Raw genomic sequence first — 12,240 nt, 5'->3', positions numbered from 1 at the left:
GCTGCTAAAGTTATCCACATCTTAACATAAAGTAATCAAGCTCAGCAGCAGACAGATCCCAAATTTGAAGCCATTACAAAAAACCTCAAGCAAACTGTAAAATGGATTTTCACCCGAGTCTTTCTTTTGGTTCCTTTACCGAGGTTACATTTGATCAGATTCTTGCAGTCTGCAGAGAGAAATAGCTGCTGGTCAGATGAAAGCCAGTGCAGTAGTTCATTTCACACTCTGCAGCATACTAGCAATAACCGCACTGTGAGTCAGAGCTGTAGGAAATATGTATCATACATTAAACTGGTAGAGAATTTTTATGTGTCAGCAGAAATGTATTTATTGTGCAGAGGTACAGAACTTCAAAATATAACAGAGGTATGGGAGACAATGAGTGCTGCATCAGAGCTGCATATCTTCTGTAAAGGACTGCATGGCTTCATAATATAATGAGCTAATATTATTCTTAATGTATTCTTTTAACATGTAAAAGTCCAAAGTGCTGTCGCAAGCATGACTCTTTTCCAGGAATGCTAATTATAATTATAGAATGAAAAGAAATAATCATGCCGGGAACAGTGATGACTTACACAATCAGCAAAAAGTACAGAAGAATATACTTGAAAATGGTTGAAAGAGGAGTTCTCACTATACACTGAGTGCGTAGCCAGAACAGCATTTTACTGCACTGATAGTCCGTGGACATTATTTTAGTGCTAAACAGATACACACTGGCTGACTACTCAGCTCTGATGTAATATCACGGCTTATCCCGTGAGTTAAGGGTCGCCACAGGGGATCAGTGTCTGCATGTTGATTTGGCACAGTTTTTACGCCAGATGCGCTTCCTGAAGCAACCCTCCCCAATTTCTACCGGGCTTGGGCGGGCACTGCACAACTGGGGATGGGAATGGTTGTTAGGCGTTCAGTGTCTTGCCCAGAGACACTCATATCAGACATATAGCCGGGACCGGGGATCGAACCACTGACCCTGTGGTCCGTGGACCTGATCACCAACACAGGGTGGGAAATGTAAAAACTAACGTAATGGCGTCAGTACAATACGACAGGCCACTAAAGTAGAATGCTAAATACCCACAGCCACTCAGTTTTAAGTAGTGCTAATCCAATTATCTTAGGAGGTGACTGACTGGCAAACATGTGCCGTAAAGCTCCTGCCGTCCTCCAGGCATTATTAAACACACCCTCGGACTGTTGGGCACCATCATCCAAATTGCACAAAGTATTACACTGCCTCGCGCGTGTTAAGTCATGCTGCCACAACTGCTCCACCGTGTCCAGGAAAACACGGCAGCCATGTTGTGAGGGGGGCTGAGGGAGTTGTTTCCCGGATGGTGAAAGCAAACGTGTGTAAGGGACGGATGGATGGCAGCTGCACATAATCCTGCCGATAACTCTCCCCCTCAGGCGATGCTGAGCAAGGTATCACTGTACCCCCACCCCACTCCTATTCTCCTCTACTACCAACCCTCGATGGCCAGACGGAGTGAGTCTCAGACATTTTAATTATTCACCTGGTGAGGATGACTCACGGTGGCTGAACAGCCTTGAGAAGGAGGAAGACGAAGAGGAGGAGGAAGATGAGAAGCAGGGGAGGAGAGGATGGGAAATCGGAAAGGGATGGAGAGGAAGAAGAGGAGGAGGAGGATGAGAGCTGGCACATACAGTAGGTGGAGGAAGAGAGGAAATGGTGAGGAGGAGGAGAAGTGGTTCAGTTGATTGGTTTGCTTGTTGTGAGGGGTCTGGGGAGTGTGGTGATGGGTTATCTTCGGTCAGGCAAAACTTCTCTTTTACAACTGATGTGTGAATTGGCTTAGGGACTGTTTCCTTCTCTGCTGTCTCATTTTTCAGACATACTGAAAAAATTCCAGTGCATGTAGAGCTACAGCCAGCATATGCACCCCCCTTCCCCCTCCCCCCAAAAAAACATTTTACATAACTGTCTTAATTTATTTTTTTTAATATTATGTCATTCGCATAATAATAAGGAAACATAATAAACCTGAATGTGCCTATGGCTACAACCTCTGCTCGGAAAATATAAAAATCTTCCTTGTGGCTACAAACTATCATTTAGCACAATCAATCTCCTCTGCCGGCATGTGATTTACAGACTTACGTTATGTCTTGCAGCTAAGCAACAGAGAAAAATTATGTCAATATGTTATATAAGATGAAAAACCCTTGAAATAACTCCAGGACAGACCTGCATTTTACAGTACAGATTGTTTAAATGAAAAATGTTTCAGGTTATCACAACAGGAAACAGATTAAAGCACAAACTAAGTGAACAGCACAATAGATGGAGACTAGATAAACCTCTGAAATTCACTGTCAGTTGTTTTTTTTTTTTTTGCAAACATGTTCTTGCACTGTCAATAACGAACTCCCCTTACTGACACACCAATAGGGGCTTTAGTCTGTATTTGCTGTTAATTAATGTTTTCTAAAAACAGTTGTTCTAATTAAAGTAAAACCAGAGTTTCTATTAATGTTCAGACTTAACGCCACAGTGTGTAAGATCTAGTGGCATCTAGCGGTGAGTTTTCACATTGCAACCATCAGCACTTCACATATTGCATCTAGTGGCAAAGTGTGAAGTGAATATATTCAGAAAAGAATATTACTATTCCTGCCTGTGGTGACATTTTATTGCTTGTATTATCTAACAGGTTTGGATAATAATACAAGTTGCAACTGGCTAAGTATAGGGGGCAAAAAATGTATACCAAGAGTTTAGTCTGACTGCGGGATGGCGTTTGCAGAATGCACATTTTTTATCTGCTGCCATATGTGTAGCAAAATATACTATATACAAACTTCCGGGGTAGCCAACTTCAGTCCTCAAGAGCTACTGGCTACATGTTTACAGAAAAAAAAAAAACGCTCTGTTTGTCTGGATTACAGTAGAAAAATGGTGGCAAAACATGGCAGCCACTGTTAAAGGGGGCCCAATCCCTAGGTAGATGTAAAAGGCTCATTCTAAGGCTTATTCAGGTGCTCACACAATTATGAAACCTATTCAATGTTTTTATAGCATTTTGTGACAATACAAAATATACTGCATATCAATTGCAGTGCTCACCAGAATTTACGGGGCAATTTTCATTCCAGCCCTATGAAACAATATATGCATGAATAATAAAATAATCGGAGTGTTTATCAGCCAAAGGCTGAAGCCATAGACTAACACAAGGCCTGTTTTGTGCTCATTTTAGCAGAGGGAGAAAGAGAGTGAGGGGTGGGGACAGAGAGTGACAAAGACAAAGAGAGTGAAAGTAAAGATAAACGAGGGAGAAAATGTGTGCGCCGTGTACAGTTATGTGAGGGAGTTTGTGGTGAAAAGATAAGGTGGGTGGTAAATCTTAGAGGTAGGCAGGCAGGAGCACAAGAAGGTCCATTACAGTCTGACTCACTCTCCTCAAAACAGCAGCACAGCTCAGGCCCAAAATGGCCAGCATCAAAAGAAGCTTCGACTAAACCAACTGGAGACAGAGCTGCATCTGTCAGCTGGCTACCACCTGACCAACACATAACCAGCAGTGTTCTTCTCTAGTCCATCTGTAAGGCGCCATCCAGCCGTCTATCATGAAAAACAACCAACGATGTGACACACAGTATGTGTGAAATATTTATGCTTTCTGAGGCACCTTTTATTTGGTCCTTTCAGCTTATCCCCCGAGTTCAATGTCGCCACAGCAGATCATTGTCCGCATGTTGATTTGGCACAGTTTTTATGCCGGATGCCCTTCCTGACGCAACTCTCCCCAATTTCTATCGGGCTTGGTCTGGCACTGCGCAGCTGGGGAGGGGAATGGGCTGTTAGAGCTTCAGCGTCTTGCCCAGAGACACTTCGACATATAGCTGGGTACGGGGATCGAACCACTGACCCTGTGGTCCGTGGACAACTGCGTTACCAACTGATCTCCACCCACCTTTCCTTTCTGATGAAATTATTTTGTGAAGCAACTTGCTGATCATAATCTAATAAATGCAATTAGTCCAGATAATGTAATGCCTGATTGTTTAAAATAATTACAAGCCACATCACATATTTGGCAATTATTGCACATCTTATTAATTCATACGTGTTCGTGGACGTATTCTGGTAGAAAAGTACATTATGCAGTATCTTGTGAGATCCTGGGCAATTTGGTGCATCAGTATGGATCACCCTCTGGGGACTAGTAATACTGAGCATATATTTATTGCCAATGCAGCTTTTCATTATTTTGTGAAAAATGGGACAACAAGCATGAAACTGAAAGAAAGCTCATAGCACATCAATAATGGGAAGGGTTCACTCTCTGGATAGACTGCTATTAGACTGTAGCTTGATGATAGCAAAAACATAATTCCAATTTGTGGATCCTGATCCTGGAAAGTTAATAAATTTGTCATCTTATAAACCAATGAAGAAATACGTTCAACCAATAAAGTAATGTTAAAAAGGTATTTTGTTATAATATTATCTACTGAAAAAAAAAAAACATAAAAAACAAAAAAACAAAAAACGCAGTTGCTCGCCTACATGCCCTGTCTCCTCTCCTGGTAAAACCGCAGGAGTAGTGCATTTAGGGAGGCTTTGACACTGATCCGAGTAGGCAGAAAGCATGCTAGGACGCAGTCAGCTGGCTTGTAAACACACTTGGCTGCCCTTAGAGAAGCACGGTGGAAACAAGTGGCTGTGGCAATAACAAGGAAGCACCGAAAGGAACTACCTCTTGCTGACCCTCTTTTTTTTTCCCTCTTTTCCCACGTCTATCTCCATCTCTTTCCATTTTACTGCAGCTTGCAGCCCTCAGGTGGAGGAATCACATCACAGCTCAGCTGAGAGCACTCCCAGCTAAGTGGGGTCTTAACAGGTGTTTAAAACACACAGATGCATATTTGTGTTTGCTTGGATGGCAGTGGACTGTCATTACGGTGCTCATTACTGAATAAGTGACAGGGGAAGAAGGGCGAGGGGACACATAATGTTGTGACATAAGGCCATTTGGCCATTTGTAGAGGAGGCTAAGGAGATTTGCTTGATCTTGGAGAAGCTTGTGTGCTAGACCTGAACAATGCGCAGTGAAGCAATAACTTTGAATGCAAAGCACCGAGACAAATTTCAGCTTAGCGGTGACACAACCTGACAAAACAGTGTTTATATGCTCCCTTAGTCTCTCACTCCTCAGTTTCACACACGGACACAGCAGAGAACAGCTGACAACCTCCAGTGTCCGTTCCCAACAGCTCAGCTACATCACTGGTATGACACGAGTACAGAGCTACTGTTTATATGCAGATGAGCGCATCTCAAACATCCTGCATACTTCAAATCAACCATCACAGACTTGCATTTGAATTTTAAAAATAACTCGTCATGCTGCTTTGCCTTGCAATGCTCAGCTGCTTTGAGTTGTGTTGCTTGTGGAAGAAAACCAGAACAGAGTCTTATTGTTTGCTTCTGCACTGTGTCTGACATAAAGCTACTGGCTAACTACAGCCCAACCTGAAACAAAACAGCATGTTTAATACTGAAGCGATAGTTATTGACAGATTGAACCGGTGGTATGCAGTGCTTGTCACCTGCAAATGGTTGCACATAAGGTCAGACTGGAGTTCTTGTGTCCACAGCCAGCATTTGCACTGCAATTAATATCTCTAGCAGCAAAAAGCTGCTTGTTGACAGCATTAATTTTGCAGCATGTCATGAGAGTTCATTTGTGAACCACAGACAAATTGGATCCGTTTCATGCTTTTAGTTTAATTATATATATATATATATATATATATATATTTTTTTTTTTTTTCTGGGTTTGAGACAGTGACCGTACTGTTAACTTTCCAGTTCCAGTCCAGCAGTTAACAGAGTTACATGACTTCTCGTTCTATTGTCTCAACTCTCTTTACTATCTTAAAAATAAAAATGTCCAAAAGAGTATATGGTAAGTATATAGTACTCTCTAATTTGAATTTAATTCCTATTGCAACCTCAGAACATATCTGACTATTGATTGTTTTTCCTAAAATTGTTATGTGAATGTTGTTTGTGTCAAGTAGTGCCTTGAAAGGAGAAGCACGGTGATCTGTCTCTATCAAGAGTTATTTACTTTATTGTGCTGACATATTGTAATTATGTTAGTGACACAGAGACATGTCTGTCACATGTGCAGCCCACATGGCACAGAGAAACTGTAGGTTGGACTAGATGAACTTCACAGACTTGATGGGAACAGCTTTCAGTGTAGATGAAGGAGTATGGGGGACTGTGTTTTTTGTTCTCTCTGTATGCGTGTGTGCTGTCTTTATCACTGCCTTGTTGCTCACCTCTCAGGTCCTGCCCGGAGCGACCCGGCCCGCAGGTGGTGCTCTGTCTGGGCATGCGCAGCGAGGTGCGTAATGGAGTGTGTCTCTGCTCATCCAGGTATGCCAAGTCCTCCAGGTGGGCCGAACTAGTAGCTGTAGTTTTGTGTTTGTGTGTGATAGACAGGTGGAAAGGGACGGAGCAGAATGTTTCAGTGAAAGAGAAGAAAAAAAGATAATAGTGTCAGCATGTATACGTACACAGAAAGACATACAGTAAACAAGCTCATAACACACATAGTGAAAGAAGGTGGCGGAGGTTCATGCCAGTGTCCTCAGGCAGTTGTCAGACTCCCGCTCTCATTCTAGCTAACTCCTACAGGAAAGAGCAAGCCAACCCTACATGGTTCTATCCTAAAATTCTCTCCTCTCAGTGTCTGTCACGCGGCACGGAGGCAGATGCCATCCGGCCCCTCTCAGGATTAATTAGCTCAGCAGACAAATGTCTTATTCATGGAGTGAGTGCAGTCTGACGCTGGCTGCTGATTGTTCACACCACGCTGTGTCTTCATGGCCAATGCTCGGAACCGTGAATGTTAAATGAGAATAGATGGTGCCAGTGTGGGCAAACAATGGACCTGATTCTCCGTAACCCCCAAGCTCCGTTAGAAGTGAAGAAAATGGATAAGAAACTATAGGCAATAAATTCTAGAAGGTACAAAAGGGGTCACTTTCCTGAGGTTCACTGATGGGTCATGGGGAAACTAAGTCACCACGTCAAGATTCAAAAACAGTAACTGACAGAGGTTTGGTTGTTCTTTATGTCTGAGATCACAGCAACATGTCTACAACAAAGCTCGATTGGGAAAGAAACGGTCAGATGAACTGATGGGTTCTAATTGGTACTGCAACAGCAAAGAGTCTGCAGACTGGGGTGGGTTTTTACAACTGTTATGATAATATATTTTGCCATTTGGGATTTTATTTTCTTCAAAAAATGAATGACGGCTGCTTGTGTTCATGTCAAACTAATTTTTTATATATGTTATCATGAAAAAACTGACATCAAGAAATATAAGTTGTTGTTTTTTTTGTAAAGAATTAGACTCCTGGAGTCTTTAAATACCCGAATACTGTGAGGTCCCAAGATCCCGAGTCAAATGTCAAATTCAAGGAGCAGGGGAAAAGCGTGACTGGCAATGCATGCTCCTCCTCAGTATTTCCCACTGCCTCTCTCTCTCCAGTCAATCCAAAGAACTAAGGAACAGTAATTCCTTCAAGTGGCAGGTCTCAGAGCCCACCACCTTTCACTGGTGTAAAACTCACTGGGACTTCAACATGATCCTGTCCTGTCCCTGCAGGGTAAGCGAGAATGGAGTCTGTGTTGCTGGAGTTTAGCTCAGTGAAGATGGGAGCATGTGTATGGCTGTTGCTGACTGCCTGAGTCACCCCAGCCATGGACCCAGAAATGAAACACACGAGTTACCCAAAATGGAGGCAAATTGGCAGCTGGGAATGCTGAAGTCTTGGAACTAATGGTAAAGGGGTTGCTGGTCATCCAACTGGGCTGAAACCAGAGAGGCATCAATCTGGGGCTAAACTAAGGAAGAATGACTCAGGGCTACTGGGCTGTAAAGTCCCTTTTTCTCTCTTTCAACTGTGTTTGAATGTGAGGAGTCAAATCTGTGTGCTCATCATCTCTATCTGCAATGCAGCAGGCTGCTGGGGATCACATTCACAGTTCCTGTGCCAATGCGCTAAGACTGCACACATAGTGAAAGGAAATAAAGAGGAAAGAAAAACTGTTTGGAACAGGGAGAGTATAGGGACTGAGTAAGAAAAGGAAAGTGAGAAAATCACTTCTAACTGTGCAGCAGGGAGGACAGTTGCCTTTGGGCAATGACAGCCACTTCACACACTTCCTGTTGTAAGGAATGACTGATAGTATGAACGAAAACATGCGCACGCGCACACACACACACACACACACACACACACACATACACACACACACAAAGACCAACTGGGCTCCCATCCAGAGCCAGTCACAGTATCAGCCAAGGAGCCAGCTAGTCATCTCAGATAGGAGGTGGCTGCTGGTGCTCTAAAAGCCTCACCATTCTCCTCTCATCTCCCCAGGAGATGAATTCAGATGATAAATAATGATTGTCCTTGTATTTAAACAACATTACACCACGTTGTCGTTACACCAAATATCTACGCAAAGTTGGGACCACAGACCAAAAGGAAATCAGCAAAAGATGGTATAAAAGAAAATAAAGGACACTTGTCCACCCCCAACTTGAAAAATGTTATCTTGGCCGACCTATTATCTTAATTCTGTGAATTTAGAGACTATAGAGTAAGTTCACTGTGTCTTTCATACCACTTCAGTCTTTGCATGAATAGGAATTTAACACTCTGCAGGCAATTATACAAGCTGGTGCCTATACAGAGAACCTCAAATGTCCACTTTCTCTTGGTGTCTAACCACAAAAAAATGATAAAGTTTAGATTTTATTTGTCAAGGTTTTGACAAACTAAATTAGAAAGTGAGACTTGTGCGTCAGCACGGTAAAATAAGGTGGTTTGTACAAAAGAGAGAGTCCCTGTAACAGCTATTCACAGTGGATTCCCTAATTCTGGGCACATTTTCATCCAACCTTGGCGTATGGGTCTAAATTGGAAACTTTTAGTCAGAAAATAATATGGTTGATGCAATCAGGGTTATCACAGATCGAGAAACAAAATTACATTTTTTTTTTAAAACAGAAAGTCTGGATTACTGTGGAATTTAAAAGACACTGACATTTACCAGAGAGGGTATATGTAAATTTGTGATTCACCTGCATTATGGGAACTGCAGGATACATTTTTTTTTTTAACCGAACCCATAACCATTCACATTGAAAGGTTATCGCACTTAGCCTCTTCCTGTAAATCTAAAAATTCCCCCCCACCCACGGGAAAAGACATTGAATGATAAATTGTCTCTCACATGGTTTAACAAATTTAGCCCACTACAGCAAATCTTAAAATCACCCTCTTCTCTTCAAACCTTTGAATAAACTACTTTGAATAAGTAAATCTTGTTGATGTTGAGGGGTTTACTGCTCAAAAAAAAAAAAAAAAAAAAAAGGAGGTCTCCTCCTCCATCGTGACAGCCATTCTCATTTTATTGTGTGTGTGATGGAAGTTATTAGTCTTCGTATCACACCTCTTTGAGGAGCTTACAAGGCTGGGAATTACTTTCAAAATAACAACACAAGAAAACTACAGGTTCCCCATAGCAGAAAGTGATTCAAATATGAATCATCAAATATCAATCATAACCTATGGGAAGCAACGTATTATTTTTGAAATGCAAAGGCCCTCGCTTTAAATTTGATTTTGGATTAAAGTCCTAAAAATCTATTCAGAATGCCCAAGCTTTAGCACTAAATCAATGGAGTAGCTCTGACAGTTTTTTAAGGAGACTAGCAGAATGTAGGCATTCTACACTTCTACGCTTCTTTTCCTTACTTACAAATTTCCAATGAATGAAAGGTTAATTCTTGATAGGCTATACAGAGAAGAAAAACTCGAGTTAGTCTTTCCTCCATATCCATTTTCAGCTCTACCAACGCACTGCCTTCATTAGGTAACAGAGTAGCCCCCTCCCTGCCCGCTTTCCTCCCCAGTCGCCTTCTGCTCTCGTTCCGTATCTCTCTCCCTCCACACATCAAAGCGAGTCTCTCTGTCACTCTGGGGGATAGAAACGGTTAATGGCTGGGGCTTTGATGTTCCACTGCTGTGTGAGCCCAGCCAATCCTCAGCCTGCACTCTCCTCCCATCCATACATCACCTAATAATTCTTTGTGGAGGACAGAGAGTGAGAGAGATTATGAAACTCTCTTTTGCTCTGCTTCCACATGTATCCAGCTTCCTCTCCTCAATATGGAATTCCTGTTCCTGACAAATACAAATAGTGTCAGAAAAATCATCACATCTTTAAAGAAAAAAAAAAAAATCTTTTTCTTACTGCCGCCCACTCACTCCCTCTTCATTTCATTTTTTTATTTTTTTGCACCGTCTACAGCTTATAGTATGTCTTTTAAGCTGTCTCCAGCTCACTCAGCCTGCTTTGAAGGTGTGGGTATTGAGGGGCGGAGATGATATTGAGGGAGAATCTCTAAACCCAGCAGAGTCGTTGCACTGCCAGACAGCAGTGTCAAACAGCAGAACATGACCAGCATGAAGAGAGGGTCATAGCTGCAGCGACGGGCTGTGTCGGGCATATTACAGTGTTTAGCGAAATACATATGATGCCGCACACATTTGTTTTTGTGGAAGAAGTGCATAAGAGAGATCATCGTCTGTAGCCTCTCTGATGATGATAACCATAACACAATCAGGCCCATTAGGACTGCCCCAGTGTTATGAAACTGACATTTTTCCTGATGTATTTACTGTTACTTTTGGGGCCCTTTTTGAGGCATCTGTGGCCTACAACAAAAAAACACACATCAATGAAACCGTTCTCAGCAATACAAATGCCAGTTTTTTCTATGTGATCTTCTTCCACACGCAGAATGTTCTAGAGCTGCTTTCCCAGACTCTATTATTCTGCTTGGTGGTTTCAATCCACACCAGAGGGCTGTGAGGCTTTAACAAAATACCACTGCAGATTTACAGCTACCCCAAAATTTCAACATAACCCCTTGCAATTTGAGAACCAGAGCTTTTTCCTCTTTAGATGCTGTAACATCACAACAAAAGGGAATGAATTCAAACCACAATTGAAGAGTTTCTGACAGTGGGCTCAGATTTTTGGAAGTTTAGGATCATTCAGCACATACTTAAGCAGAAGTGCAGCCGAAATGTACAGTGGTGCTTTGGGATAAGTATTAATTTGAGTTTTATGAATAATCTGTAAAAAAGACCATGTAACACCTGATTTTTAGTCTAGTCTTTTATAATTTCATTGATATCCTATTACTTGTTATGTTTACTGGAGTATTATTATGTGCAACAGCTACATGTACTGCAACACAAAAAATTAGGATTAATAAAGTATCTGCCCATCTATCTAGTGGCTTCAAAGGCATAAATGAGTTGGGGGCAATTGTAAGTGAATTTGGGTTAGACACCTGATCAGGCTTTTTTGGCATAATATAATTATAGTTTTGGTTAATTCATATTGGTACATTTGTAATTTCAAAAGGAACGAATGACAGTTCGTGTAGGAAGGAAGCAGGCAAGGAAAGAAAGCTTGTAAGGAGTGAAAGAGAGCACTAAAGGAGTCAGAAACAGGGTGCAACATGACAAACATCAGCAGCTCAATCCAATTTAGCAGGAATAAGTGCTCTACCTTGGCTTACTGCCTAGTACCTAGTTGTAAACAGCATGCCCATGTACCTGTAAATAACCTTCTTTCTGCCTCCTTTTCTACTCTCACAGGAGGGGGAGGGAAAAGACGAAGGGACTCACCAGCCACAGAGTTAGGGCGGGGCATGAGGTACAGAGGGATGGAGTGGGCAGAGTGGGAGGACATGCTCTCCAGGTTGCGCTCAGGGATTTTGTTGAGGCTGTAGGTGGAGGCTGTCATGTTTTCATCCACCCTGTACAGGAACGAGTCCATGCCTGATTTCTGGGACTGCCACAGTTTCAGGTTTCCCCGGGAGCCCTCGCCGTATTTGCCTCCTCGCTCCATGTTCTCGGAATAGCTGGTCAGAGTAGCTGCAAAAAAATAAATATGACAATCTTCAGTGCTGTTATGTTGCACATACAGTAACAATTGGATCGCAGAGGGAGCCGAGCGAATGTGTCACAGTTTTGGGCCATTTTCACACCGGATTTGTTTCAGTTTGACTGTCCTCCCTCACCTCACCCAACCTGTCTGCTTTCGCACTTATTTACTGTTATTCTGAACTGATCTGTGGTATTTCGATGTAACTG

The 12,240-nt window shown here is 42.3% G+C and overlaps 1 protein-coding gene across 19 annotated transcripts in view; it reads right to left on the bottom strand.

Annotated features, from left to right (window-relative positions):
• tanc2b (tetratricopeptide repeat, ankyrin repeat and coiled-coil containing 2b) overlaps positions 1–12,240 on the bottom strand; it is a 133,843-nt gene that overhangs the window by 23,185 nt on the left and 98,418 nt on the right. For 18 of the 19 annotated variants that reach the window (XM_067487131.1, XM_067487124.1, XM_067487133.1 and 15 more), the window contains 2 exons: positions 11,773–12,021; positions 6,328–6,459 (listed from right to left, as the gene is read on the bottom strand). In XM_067487131.1, the coding sequence (XP_067343232.1) occupies positions 6,328–6,459; positions 11,773–12,021 (381 nt within the window). The remainder of the gene's footprint in view (positions 1–6,327; positions 6,460–11,772; positions 12,022–12,240) is intronic. The other variant, XM_067487132.1, reaches the window with a different exon arrangement.

The sequence above is a fragment of the Channa argus genome, chromosome 20 (assembly GCF_033026475.1).
Source record: "Channa argus isolate prfri chromosome 20, Channa argus male v1.0, whole genome shotgun sequence".
Lineage (NCBI taxonomy): Eukaryota > Metazoa > Chordata > Actinopteri > Anabantiformes > Channidae > Channa > Channa argus.
The sequence above is the reverse complement of the archived record's forward strand: the minus strand, read 5'-3'. Positions and strand labels throughout refer to the sequence as shown.